The sequence below is a fragment of the Pleuronectes platessa genome, chromosome 8 (genome assembly GCF_947347685.1).
Source record: "Pleuronectes platessa chromosome 8, fPlePla1.1, whole genome shotgun sequence".
Taxonomy (NCBI): domain Eukaryota; kingdom Metazoa; phylum Chordata; class Actinopteri; order Pleuronectiformes; family Pleuronectidae; genus Pleuronectes; species Pleuronectes platessa.
In genome coordinates this window covers 10,248,204-10,260,919 of record NC_070633.1, presented here as the reverse complement: position 1 = coordinate 10,260,919, position 12,716 = coordinate 10,248,204, and the positions used below count along the sequence as shown (strand labels likewise).

The following is a 12,716-nucleotide window of genomic DNA, read 5'->3' as shown; positions in this document are numbered from 1 at the left end:
TGAAAGCAGAGGAAGCAGAGGACCACCACAGACCAGAGAGAGAGGGAGAGGGAGAGAGATGGATGGAGGAAGGGAGGATATGTGTCAGACTGGCTGTATTGCCTTGGCACCGTCCTGTGTTTCCACACGGTGCTGTGTGTGCGTGTGTGTGTGTGTGTGTGTGTGTGTGTGTGTGTGTGTGTGTGGGTGTGTGTGTGTGTGTGTGTGTGTGTGTGTGTGTGTGTGTGTCTGTGTCTGTGTGTGAGTGGGCAGACACACTGGCAGCCTGTAGGAGGGAATGTATTTACAGAGTCAGTTTAGTGGAATATTCACTCAGATGAATTGACTGCTATATATATAAACATACTCCAAGTATTTTCACGACATTAAAGTTGAGTCAGTGCGTGAGTGAGTTATATTTTTCTCATGAGCTGTTCAGAATAGAACAGTGCAATAGGAAGTGTTTTCATCGTATCAGATGTGGGTAGTTGCCACCTGCCGCGACTAGATGGCGCCAAACAGACAGGACTTACCCCTTAGGAGATTGTTGTGGTAAGAGAATACATTATTTTAACGGCCATAGTTAAAGCAACAGCGATAATCTAAATAAAATGAAATAATATAAAACAAATAAAAGCAGGGCTGTATCTCTTGTCTTCAAAGCCATAGATGTTCAAAGCACATTGTGCAGCTTCCGTCCTGGGCGACATCTTTAATCCCCCTGCGTGCACCGGAAGCGCTGGATAAAGCCGAGGCTGCAAAGTGCGTCACATCGCGGATCTGCCGAGAAGCACCGACATCCCATCGCTGCACTCCGCTTCTCCGCCACAAGAAACCCACGTCCTCCTCCACCTTCAGCATGGTGAAGATCGCCTTTAACTCGGCCCTGGCGCAGAAGGCGCTGGGTAAAGAGGCGCCAGACGCAGAGAAGGTGAGTTAACGGGCTTTCAGAGTCTGGAGCCCCGGTGTCCGCTTCTCGTCCTTTCAGGCTGGTGTTAGCCAGGCCTGCCCCGACCCGCACTAAGCACTTAGCTGCGACTTTGCTCATGCATGTTCTCACAGGGTCTGTTTGTGGGATCATGCATGTTGCACATATGCTATTTACATCGTCGCTGGAGTTTTGTTTTCCTCCAAATGTTTTGCATCTGACGCAGCACCGCCCATATCCTGCACAGCTGTTCTGCAGAGGCCCATCAGCAGCTGGATTATGTTGCTGAGGATCATATTCATTCTAAATAATAATTAGTGCTTGCAATATTATATTCTGTCTGTGTTTGTGTGTGTGTGCAGGACCCTGAGCTGGCCTCTGATCCTGTGGGCAACGCGGGCTCCACAGGTCGCTGTCTGCTCACCCTGCTGGGCATCGCTTTCATCCTCAGCGGGCTCATCGTGGGGGGGGCTTGCCTCTATCGATACTTTACTCCAAAGGTATGTATGTATGTATGTATGTGTGTGTGTGTGTGTGTTTCTGTGTGTGTGTGTGTGTGTGTTTCTGTGTGTTCTCTTGTACAGCTATCTTTGTGAGGACCAGTTTTAGTCTACAACGAAGTGAGGACATTTTGGGAAAGTCAGGTCCTCACTTTGTGACCCCCCTTAAATGGACTGTTTGGGGGTTAAGACTAGGTATTAGGATTAGATTTTGGTTATGTGTTTGTGTTGTGGTTAGGTGGGTGTGTTTGTATTATGGTTAGGTTAAGGGTAGGTATAAATTGCTTGTGTTAGGGGTGTCCATAATGAATGGGGTTAGGGTTGATTGAAGTAAATGCAAATTCCTAGTAAGGATAGCTGTGCAAAAATGTGTATTTGTGCAAATATTTTAATCTTACTGTTTCTAGTTATATATTAAAGTAATTAATAGGGGTTTCTATGCTATTTTATTGTTAAAGACGCCTCAGGAAAACATGAAATAACTAGTTTTAGTTTTAGTTTTTATTTGTCCCATATGAACTTTATCAAACTGCCACATCTCATTTGCTAAATTGAATGCATTTGATGCAAAATACTGATTACACAATCAAACATGTTCTATTGACATTGCATAATGTCTTGCATGTTTTAATCTGCCCTTAAGCAAGGACTGGGCAAAACAAGAATTACAATAATTATCACAATATTATTTATTAATAGCTATATAACAAAAGATCAGTCAATATGCAGCACCCCAGATTTGTCTTATATCTGCATCTCTACATTTTGCAGACATTTCATTCCAGTGTCCGTTGAATTTGGGAGAAATGTTGTTAGTAGTTTGAAGAACAAAATCTACATTTTATTTTAACACATGGCTTTAAAAAGAAAAACCAAAGAAACTGGTAATCTTGCTGTGGTCTCTTAGTTTTTTTTTCCAGAGCTATATATCCATACATTACGGTTCAAACACAATGAGGAGGTATAATAACACAGAATGTTTTTATACTGTACCTCAAATAAGTATGTTTATCGAGTCTGTATAAGAAGAAGGATTTAACACCACATTCTTCATTCTGAAGCAAAAAGTCTTTACACTTACAAACATTTATAGATAATAACCGGTATGAAAATCTTCATCTCGAAAAATGATTGTTGGCCATATCACTCAGCCCTAAGTTCAGCCAGCATCAGATGAATTGAGATAATTACATGGCAGATGTTTGCATTTAAGTAAATAGAAAAATTATCAAGCTACATGAAATGTCTGGGGTTTTGCACCTCTCTCTTTCATCGTGATTATACACTGTTACTGTGTAATAAAGAGAAAATGCCAAAAAAATATTCTTTAGAAGGTTGTTGGTGCTTTGACTAGAGACAAGGGCAGGAGGAGCGTGGGGGAAGTGTTATTTTGGTTTGGGTAGAATTATTGCGACTGCTGAGGAGACACTGAGGCCTTGGTGGGAAACCAGAGTGCTGACTCTCGCCTGCTTCAGTCTTCATGGGAAAGTGCAGACTTCACCTATTTGAATTCTGCTGTGTTGTCAGTGGGAAGGGTCCCTCAGTGAGAGTAGCTCCACTGTGGCCACAGGGATTTTCCTCTTATGCAAATGAAGCAAGTTCTAAAGCGTCTCATTAAACTATTCATTCCATGTTTAAACACCTTTGTAGTTCCAATGGAATTCAACGTTGTGTAGGAGATTAATCTTCTATATTTATTCTGATATTTAACATTTAACAAGCTTCTTACTTTCGTCTTCCTAAATTTGTAATGTTGTTAAATTAAAGCAACAGTTTCTCCTAATGTAAACTGTAAAATTGTTAGTAGACAAATTGTCATAAAATAATATTTACATGCATTCTTGCAAAAATATACACAAACACAAAAAATATATTAAAGAACTTTGCAAACAAATTCAGTATTGAGTCTATTATCCAACCTCTAGTGTCTGATAATCCTGTTCTCAGCTCTAAGCTTTATTAGACCAACTCAAAGAACTGTTACCACTCCAGCCCTAACTCCACTTTAACAGGCCCAAACTAAATTTAGCATGTGCTCTGGCGCCCCCTGGCAGCCAAAAGTTGCTACAGTATGTTATTCTTTCGAAGTAAGGCTGCTGTTGTTTGTTAAACTTGAGACACTGGCTGTACAAACAGGTGGACGATGCAGAGAACCCACTGGTTGTTTAGATCTGTGTATTTGTGTTAAAGTGTGACGTTATAACAAGTGTGTGATGCTACATTGAGGAAAGTGTGAGCATTAAAAGACATACATTTATGAATTTAATAACTAAATAACACTTTGATGGTGATTAGGCTTCGATTGGTTTATTAATTTGTCTCCGTTAGAGGTTGTATCACGGCGCCATGCAGTTCAATGACGTGTCCGGTGGACCTAGAGGAGAGAACCAGCCCTACTACCTTCCCCGGGTCGAGGAGGAGGTGGAAATCTCTGACAACATGGCCGTCATCAGCGTCCCCCCTCCCCGCTTCAGATCTGGAGACCCTGCATACATCCTCCACGACTTCAACAGGGTGAGGACGAGGATAAGAACCACACTGACAACCCCACACACAGTATTTCAGATGATTCAACCAGCTTGGTAGATGGTTGAAATTCCCTCTGTGTGTGTGAGTAGAAGCTGACGGCCTATCTGGACCTGACTCTGCGGACCTGCTTTGTGATCCCTCTGAACACCTCGGTGGTGCTGCCCCCTCAGGACCTCATTGACCTCTTCTCACAGCTGATGGTGAGTACTAGTGATCGCCTTGTGATCTGAGGACGCAGCTGCCAACTTAATATTATAATAAAAACAACTTTATTCATATTGCCCCTTTCAAAACAGTTAAAAACATCAAATAGCAAAACACATTCAATTAAAACCAATTCAGTAAAAGTACACTATGAAAGATTAAATATAAGATCCATAGCAAACTTGGTTTATAGTAGTACAACTATAGTCAAATAGTTCTCTCATTGAAACTTATGCATAGGCTCCAATATTAAGGACTAAATGTGATCTGGGGATATCCAGGGATTTGCAATAACTTTTAATGCAATATCCAACACGTCTGCAATTTGTCAAGTAAACTATTCCAGCACACACATCTTCGCCTATTCCAGACCTTCAGTTACTCATTGTGAATCAGACTAGTGATCACAACCAGGTATTGATTCTGGCATGTTTTGTGCACCTTTTCATTGTCTTTAGATAAGTGACGTTAATATTCAACAGAAAAAGGCCTCAAATGCATTTTTTTTGCATACCCCAAGTTTCCTTTGTTAGATCAAAGAGTAAAGCTGTGTCGCAACTTCAAACTACAAATACATTTTTACCCGTGAAAACAAAGTGCTGTGTTACCCCAGATAAAGGTTTTTCCACGGGCACTATCAGGTTCCTATAGAAAACATTTTCAGCTTTATATAGATGGAAAGTTTACTGCAAGTTTTAAAGCAGTCATTTCAAATATGGTGTGACTTCTCACTGAGATATCCACCATGTCATGTTATAGAGCAGTTGGCTATTGGTCGGTGGTTGTGCAACTGGTGACTTTAACTATCTGATGGGTTTGAAAATGTAGAAGCTTGAGGATGATTCATTTATTATACAGAGTCCCTCCCACTCGTAGTTGTCACACTCCTTCCCACTAATGTTCTTCTTCCTTCTTCTATAAAAGTAGTTTAAACATTTTTTTTTGTAATTCCTCCATGTTCTGTTTCTTTGTGTCCCAGTCTGGCTCCTACCGCAGCTACCTGGTGCACGAGGACCTGGTGGTGACGGAGCGTATTGAGGACATTAAACCTCTAGGCTTCTACATCCGCCGGCTGTGTGACGGGAAGGAGACGTACAGGATGCAGCGTCGCTCCAGCCTGCCAGGTACAGTGTAGTGCAAAGCCAGAACTGACAGACCCTGTCATGTTTTTAACCTCTGTTCTAATTAGAAAATAATCAGCATGTACTGCATATTTTTATATTGTTCTAAAGAGCATTTAGCATTTTTAGATATTTGATTAAACAGGCTGACAGCCTCTGGGGAGCATTTGAAACGGCAGCAGTTGATTGACTGTGTGTCGACGTTGAAAACCTCCAAATAAAATCCATTGTTTACAGGGTTGCAATGTGTATATTTCTCAATCAGTTTGCTTTTAATTATTTATTTATTCGCTGCTATTAAAACTGGGGTGAAGCATCATTATTGACGACTAAGAAAACTGAATCATGATTGGCTTCAAATGTACAAGGTGGCAGGGTTTGAATCCAGGTTATTTGGCCTTCATTTCTGTGAAGTGGGAGTAAGTTGTGTCATCCATCTTTGTATACAGACACTTTTTTTGTCAAATTAACAAAGCACACAACACTTATATTGGATCTGCAGTTATTTCAGAAACAGAAATTAAACTTAAATTAGTTATTTTCGGTAATAGCAGTTCTGATCAAATTTGAAGACAAGACAAAATCAAGGCCACTTAGCTGTTGTGGTTCTTAATAAAATCATGAATTTCAGTCCATGTGTTTTTAAAGGGGTGTAACCATGCATTGATCTGGAACAATATATTGATTCAAGTAGCAATGATATAATGTATTAATGCAAAAGTGAAATATTTCTAGGAGCACGGCTACAGGCTGATGCACACTTCTTTGACTTGACAAACCGATTTTGTGACATCGACAGTGAATCAGTATCGTTTCATATTGTGATGAAGCTGCAGACTTTTATGCCCTTTGTGTTTAAAAACTTACCAAACACACAGCGACTTGACTATTCATCCCTAATGTTTGTGTGTCTCTGCGTCCGTCAGGTGGAGGTATCCAGAAGCGCTCTGCAGACGACTGTTTCACCATCCACCACTTTGAGAACAAGTTTGTGACGGAGACCCGGATCTGCAAGGCCTGATGTGAAAGCCTGAACGTATACGTCGGAGAGAGAAAGCAAGAAAGAGAGTACGAGAGAGAAGCCAGAGTGAGAGAGATGATGGGAGTGTATACAGGAGGGCACAACTTTGAGTAGAAGTAGAAAGTTACTTTTGTGTAAAACACTAAATCCAATTTTTGCCTCCCCTGCTTTAACCACAGTGATAAGTGAATTTAAGTTACAGCATTAGAGCCTAACCCCCCCCAGCTCCTCCTGCTCCTCCTCTGCTATTCTCCCCTGAACCTACATAGGTCATAACCCTTTTACTCAAGTGTTAACTAGTCTTGTACTGATAACCTCCGTCAGCCTGCTAACTAAGAATATAACCAAGTTTCATTTATGTTTTTATGGTTTTTGTTCTGTTGCCGTAGATTTCTGCAGACTAATCTTATCGTTGTTACTGACGTGTTACAACATCTCGTCGCCTCCGGACGAGGGTCATTCTGCTGAATTATCTAGATATTAGGGGAAGCTATCCGTCTCAGCCGTGTCTGTGTGTCAGCCCACTCCTCCTGGGGTTTATAGAGATACACTACGTGTTATAGTGTGATACAGCACAAGTCACCCTGCGGAGGTACGCTACAGTTCAGCCCATGTCTTTGTCATTGTTTTCTTATGGATGGTACCAGAGGTGCACAAGCCCCGAGCTCTCAGCCTGCACTTTGTAGATATTTCTGAGAGTAACCCAGAAGCCTCGGCTGTCCCTGATGTGTCATGATTTCATGTAACCCTGATGGTAAACAGTTAAACACCCTATATGACCAGTGTATGTGATTGTGTATAAACCTCATTTGTGACAGTAAACTTGAAGGATGGTTGATGAAAGTATAAGCTAACGGGAAATTTGACTCTAGTTTGAAATTTTTTATTTATAAGTTCTTATGGTCCCATATCATGGGATTGTCTTGAGACAGTGAGAAATAGATTACTGTAGGTTGAGCATCTCTTTTTCAACAACACTATATATTAAAAAATGTTACTACAGTAACAATTATCTGCACAAATGTGTTGGTTTGATGTTGAAAGTCATAAAGAAAAAATTTGTATGAAAAAGTGGCTTTTTTGGCAAATAAAGTCAGTTTCCTACACAATGTCTGCACAGAGAGACAATCAGACAGGAAGTGTGCTCGTAAAACTGTTTCTGTCTCCGCTTTTTAACTGAAAACTAGAAGAATAGATAAAAAAACCAATGTTGTGTACAGCTACTGAAGTGAACTTCACTTTGTTGTTGAATAAAGTTGCATTTCTTTACCTACTGAACATTTTGGCAGATTGCTTTTTTATTGTAGCTCCAATGAAAGCCAGCAGTCACATGTTTATAATCCTATGCAAACTAGCCTTAGAGCTGTATTAGAGGTTTTGCAAGTATCTTGATTTAGAGATGTCTGCACTGATGAAAATTCAAATTAGAAAAAGCAGACACGTTTTATTGAAAAATAAATAGAAATACAAATTCACATTTAAAGTTATTTCTCCCATATTTTCTCTTACTGGTATGCCTTTAAGTAATATTTCCCTAGTTTGCTGGAGTGCACAGGATTAATGTCAATGTTTTATGGTTGAGATTTATTGATCCTTCAATATGACTGCAGTCTAGTTGTCCTCTGCCTTCTCTCGTCCTGTCATGCAGGACAGATTCCTGCTGATAGTCCTGCCCTCCGGAATCTCTGGTTTGCTCAGTCGCCTCCTGAATTCATCTGTGGTGAAATAGTACATGATCGGGTCCAGGCTGCAGTTCAGACTGGCCAGACAGAGTGTGATGGGGTGGCACAGCAGAATCTGGTTCCTGAGGGCACAGTTGCTGAGAGCGTTGGCTTTGGCCAAGAAATCCAGGGGCATGGTTACATGGTAAGGAGCGAAGCACACCAAGAAGACTGCAGCACAGCTCAGCACCATCCTCAACGCCCTCCGCTTCTCCCCTCGGTCAGGAATCGCCCCATCTCTCACCTCCCGAAGGCTGCCCGCAGTCAGACAGGCGCAGGCTAACACCAGGATGAGGGGGATGATGAAGCCCACCATCTCCGCTAGGATCAGGAGACTCAAGGCTACTGGAGCACTGACAGGCCTCAGGGGCAGCTCTGAGAAACACACCGGCTGGATGTTCTGGGCAGCAACAGGGTTCCTCAGCAGAGGGAATGGCAGACAGCCCAGACAGACGAACAGCCAGCCAAAGCCACAGATACACATGTCCCCCTTCCGCCTGGATGAGCTGTACCTCAACGGATGCATGATCAGCTGGCAGCGACGCACGCTGACCCACACTAGGAAGTAGATTGAGGCGTACATGTTGACGTACTTGAGATAGAAGCAGATCATACAGAGGACATTTCCAAAGGGCCAGGTGTTGTTCAAGTAGTAGTAAATCCGCAGAGGCAGAGAGAGCACCTGAGGAGAAAACACAGTGCAAAGTTGTTCTAGAGGAAGAAAATGATTTTACCCTATAACGCCATCTGAGGTGGACTAACACCCGCACCTGTCCTACCTGACTGGTCACTCAACGAGAGTGATGATAGGTCAAGGTTCAGGAGGAGGACAGGGAAACCTATGTCAGAGGCAGGCAAGGTCCCAAGTATTGCAGATCCCTAACCACAAGAGTGGGACATTTCTAGGCATTTTGCCTCAATGATAAGTGCATGGAAGTGTCCGGCTCATTCCGGTTGGTCGGGACATTTCTAAGCACTGCTACTATGATAAGTGCCTAGAAGTGTCCGGCTCATTCTGATTGGTCGGGACATTTCTAGGCATTTTGCTACTATGATAAGTGCCTAGAAGTGTCCGGCTCATTCTGATTGGACGGGACATTTCTAAGCATTTTGCTACTATGATAGCTTTGCCCAACTCAGGTGGGAAAAAGTTCTGAGTGTATAACAAGTCGAAAGGTGCCCAAACTTATACACATGTCACAAGTACTGTCTGTATTATCTTATTTAAACTTGTTGAATAAACTAAAAAGGAAAACATAATTTGAAGGCAGGCTCATTTCACCTCTAGCCGCCAACGACTGTAGATGAGTATATATGTAAGACATGGAGTTGTCTTTACCTGCAGCAGGTCGGCCACAGCCAGGTTCATCATGAACACCACAGCCTTTTTGGTTTCTCTGATGTAGACACTGAACACCCAGAGCGCCAGCACATTACCCAGCAGGCCAGGTGCTAGGATCACACTGTACACCACTGCATATATGTAGTGCTGGTACCTGCGCATATCGTCAGTGGTGTTACAGCTTTGATTAATTAAGTCCATCTTAAGCCGAGGGCTGTTTTCTGTTGAGCTGCCTTGTCAACCAGCAGGGAGCTTGTATCAGGAAAGCTGCTTGTAGTCTTGTGATGGGTTTGTTTGAAGATCCATGCTGTCCACAGTGACGGGGAGGAGTCCCCACTATTGTCCTGTTGTCTGCAGCGTCCCAGAGAAATTGTGTTTTTTACCAAATTGAACTTTATTGTATGTCGTGCACTGATCAACTGGTGGTCCAGTTCACTCAGACAATGGCATCCTGGTAGAGGAGAGAAAAGTCAAAGACGAGTCAAGAGAAGAGTTAAATAAAGGACATTTCTAGCAAAACAACAGTGTCCAAAAGCCACAAAGCAGAAACGAACCGTCGGTGTCACCTCACATCAACAAGGACTGCGTCTGTTGCTGTGTCTTTGCCTCAATCAGTCCAAAAACAAGATGACACAGATGCTGTAATTTAGTCTTGAAGTTGAGGTCTATGATGCCTGTCCTATTTGACCACCTGCATGCTGGGATATGCAAAACTGCATATTGCACGACAGGCATCAGATACTGATAAAGAACCTTTTCAACACGACACATAATAACACTCTGAACAGCACTCACTGAGGCACAAACAAACGCAAGCACGCATGCAAACCCACTCACATTTGGCAGTTATTTCCTTTGATGCTGCACCACACGCGTACACCATGCAAATTATTGCTGTGGCATTGAGATCAAATATGCAGACCCGGAGAGAAGTTGATGTTTCAGTTTCGCCCGTGGAGTTCAGCATGAAACTAAATATACAATAAGCAAAGTTTGCAAATCAGAATTAGAATGTGGTTAACAATGTGAGTTTCATGTGTCTCCTCAGTATATAACCCGACTGTGTTAACTAATCATGGAGCACAGTGAATTGTTTTGTTTTCATTGTTTTGCTCTTTAATTCACACACTGGATTTCTTCAGATGAGACTAGTTTTTATATTACTTTCATTTTTATGGGGAGATTTTTGGAGTTGATGTTCCGAGATGAGGTGTCGTTCACGCGAATTTTCCCCTTTGGAAACTTATTCTGATACCATGTGAATGCTGTCACAATACACAAAAAGTTAACGTTACCTGATTGTGGTATACACAGTGTTTGCATGGTATGACTTGGAATCAATGTGTGATAAGGCAAAAGAAGTATCAACTATTGTAAAGGACAACCGTTCTTAAGTACAGCAGCATAAATATTCTTTCTGTCAGTGTTTTCCACATCAACAAGCAGAGGAAATCTGGATAAGTAAAGAGGGGATTTCGTCCAGTTTGTATGAAGAAATATCTCATAACTCCTCCATATCACTCTTAGCCTCATTCACCTTTGACCTTGGTGTGCTCTCTTGAGTGATTATTCTCGCATTATGCTCACTTTAGCACGTACTGTGTTTTTCTGTCCATGTGATCTCAAGGGACTAGTCTGCTCCTTGGGGCTAGTGGCAGTGGACAGTGGGTCAGTGGGTGAAGCGTTATGAAATGTGTGTTTCAGTGAGAGTCGCAGCTCTGCCTTAGGATCCAGCAGTGAAAGTCCTAAGTCTAAGATCTTCTTAATGGAAACATTATTTTATCGGCTGTGACTCATCTCTCTGTGGGCTGTTGGTGCGTTGCGGTGTTTCCATACAGACACTACATCTGGCCTCATGTATCAGCTCCCAGGTCTATACATGTGCTGCTGCAACACCCACAACCTGCCCATGATGATCCTCCATCACAGATACAACATACTGTAACTTTATATTAACACACAGAGAGCAGGAGAGACACACACACTCTCTCCTTCTTTCTACCTCTCTCTCACATGTACACAATCTCTTTCTCTCTCTTTCTCTCTCTGTCACACACACACACACACACACACACACACACAAACACACACACAAATACACTCTCCCTCTCTCTCCCTCGCTCACACAAACACTCACACATATACTCTTTCTCCCTCCCTCTCTCTCTCTCTGTCTGTCTCACGCACACACATATACTCACACATTCACTCTCTCTTTCTCTCTCTCTCACACAGACACACACTCACAAATACACTCTTTCTCCCTCCCTCTCTCTCTGTCATAGAAACACACATACACAAACACACACTCTCTCTCTCACACACTTAAACACACACACACACACACACATACACCCACACACACACTCTTTCTCCCTCTCTCTCTCTCTCTCTCTCTCTCACTCTCTCTGTCTCTCTCACTCTTTCTCTCCCACACACACAGACACACACCCACACACACTCAACATTACAGACATTCCACACGTTGGAGAAACACATGAGATCCCCCATGAGGCATGACTCCACACTGAAAGCATCCAGCCTCTCAGACTGAAGCTCACACTCACTCTTCTTTTCTTGTTCCAACAGAATTCATAAGATGGACAGAATCTCACCTCCTTCTTCCAACTTGAAGCCACATCGCGTCAGAAAGCAGCACGGTGAACCATCAGGCAACACACACCCTCCTTCCCCTCCCTCTTCCCCCCTCTAACACATCATCTGTCGTTCTTCGTTAATCACAGCTTCTTCTGTCTGTTTCTCATATGATATGATTTCCTGAGTTAATAAAAAACTTGGTTTCTCTCAACGTCTCTATCTGCTGCTCCCTCTCTCTCTCTCTCTCTCTCTCTCTCTCTCTATGTGACTGCTGAACTGGGGTTTAGCACACACAGGGCTTCCTGTGAGTATAGGGGTGTGGTTTACCAAAATGTTTCGCACTAGAACTTCTGCTATTATGCTCATCACCGCTTTTTTTTCTTCTGATCTGCTCTTGTAATGTTCCTGTAATGATAAAGCTAAATAAACAGAAACATTTTCTTCTTCCTTTGGTTTCTTTCCTCCACATATTTCACAAAATGATATTTCCAGTGATTAAACACCAGATACAATTGTACGCAGTGCTGGAGTATGACACCAAACAGCTAGTGGGCACACATTGTGTCGGGTGAATCAGACACCTGCCGCTTCTTTCCTACGGTGGGCTGCGTGGAGGTGGGGGTCGCCTCAAAGTTGGCTCACACTTGGTTCAGCAAACGCAAGAGGAGGTGGGTGGAGGGCGGCGGAGTTTTCAGTTTGAGAGACGACCTCAGATCCTGGCAGTTACTGGTTTCTCAGAGCTGCGCAAAACTGCTGCCAACTGCCTTCATCAC

At 42.6% G+C, this 12,716-nt stretch overlaps 2 protein-coding genes across 3 annotated transcripts; one reads left to right on the top strand and one right to left on the bottom strand.

Annotated features, from left to right (window-relative positions):
* The first annotated feature begins 717 nt into the window (after positions 1 to 717).
* Positions 718 to 7,560, top strand: LOC128445489 (integral membrane protein 2A). The gene is made up of 6 exons (XM_053428199.1): positions 718 to 910; positions 1,270 to 1,407; positions 3,736 to 3,921; positions 4,026 to 4,136; positions 5,120 to 5,264; positions 6,188 to 7,560. The coding sequence occupies exons 1-6, from the start codon at positions 839 to 841 to the stop codon at positions 6,280 to 6,282; spliced, it is 747 nt and encodes a 248-aa protein (XP_053284174.1). The 5' UTR covers positions 718 to 838; the 3' UTR covers positions 6,283 to 7,560.
* On the bottom strand, positions 6,450 to 12,674 carry gpr174 (G protein-coupled receptor 174). 2 transcript variants are annotated; one of them, XM_053428197.1, is made up of 3 exons: positions 11,961 to 12,674; positions 9,343 to 9,796; positions 6,450 to 8,685 (listed from the first exon to the last, which is right to left on the bottom strand). In XM_053428197.1, exons 2-3 carry the CDS (start codon positions 9,544 to 9,546, stop codon positions 7,894 to 7,896), a joined length of 996 nt encoding a protein of 331 aa, XP_053284172.1. In that variant the 5' UTR covers positions 9,547 to 9,796; positions 11,961 to 12,674; the 3' UTR covers positions 6,450 to 7,893. The 2 variants fall into 2 exon arrangements, with proteins under 2 accessions (XP_053284172.1, XP_053284173.1); XM_053428198.1 differs by lacking the exon at positions 11,961 to 12,674 and adding an exon at positions 9,900 to 10,176.
* Positions 12,675 to 12,716: the final 42 nt, after the last annotated feature.

Excerpts from the sequence above, each read along its gene's own strand:
- LOC128445489 (XM_053428199.1), top strand. The coding sequence starts at position 839 with ATGGTGAAGATCGCCTTTAACTCGGCCCTGGCGCAGAAGGCGCTGGGT. Across the intron at positions 911-1,269 it reads AGGCGCCAGACGCAGAGAAG|GACCCTGAGCTGGCCTCTGA; the intron begins GTGAGTTAACGG and ends GTGTGTGTGCAG. Across the intron at positions 3,922-4,025 it reads TCCTCCACGACTTCAACAGG|AAGCTGACGGCCTATCTGGA; the intron begins GTGAGGACGAGG and ends GTGTGTGAGTAG.
- gpr174 (XM_053428197.1), bottom strand. The coding sequence starts at position 9,546 with ATGGACTTAATTAATCAAAGCTGTAACACCACTGACGATATGCGCAGG. Across the intron at positions 8,686-9,342 it reads CTGTGGCCGACCTGCTGCAG|GTGCTCTCTCTGCCTCTGCG; the intron begins GTAAAGACAACT and ends TTTTCTCCTCAG.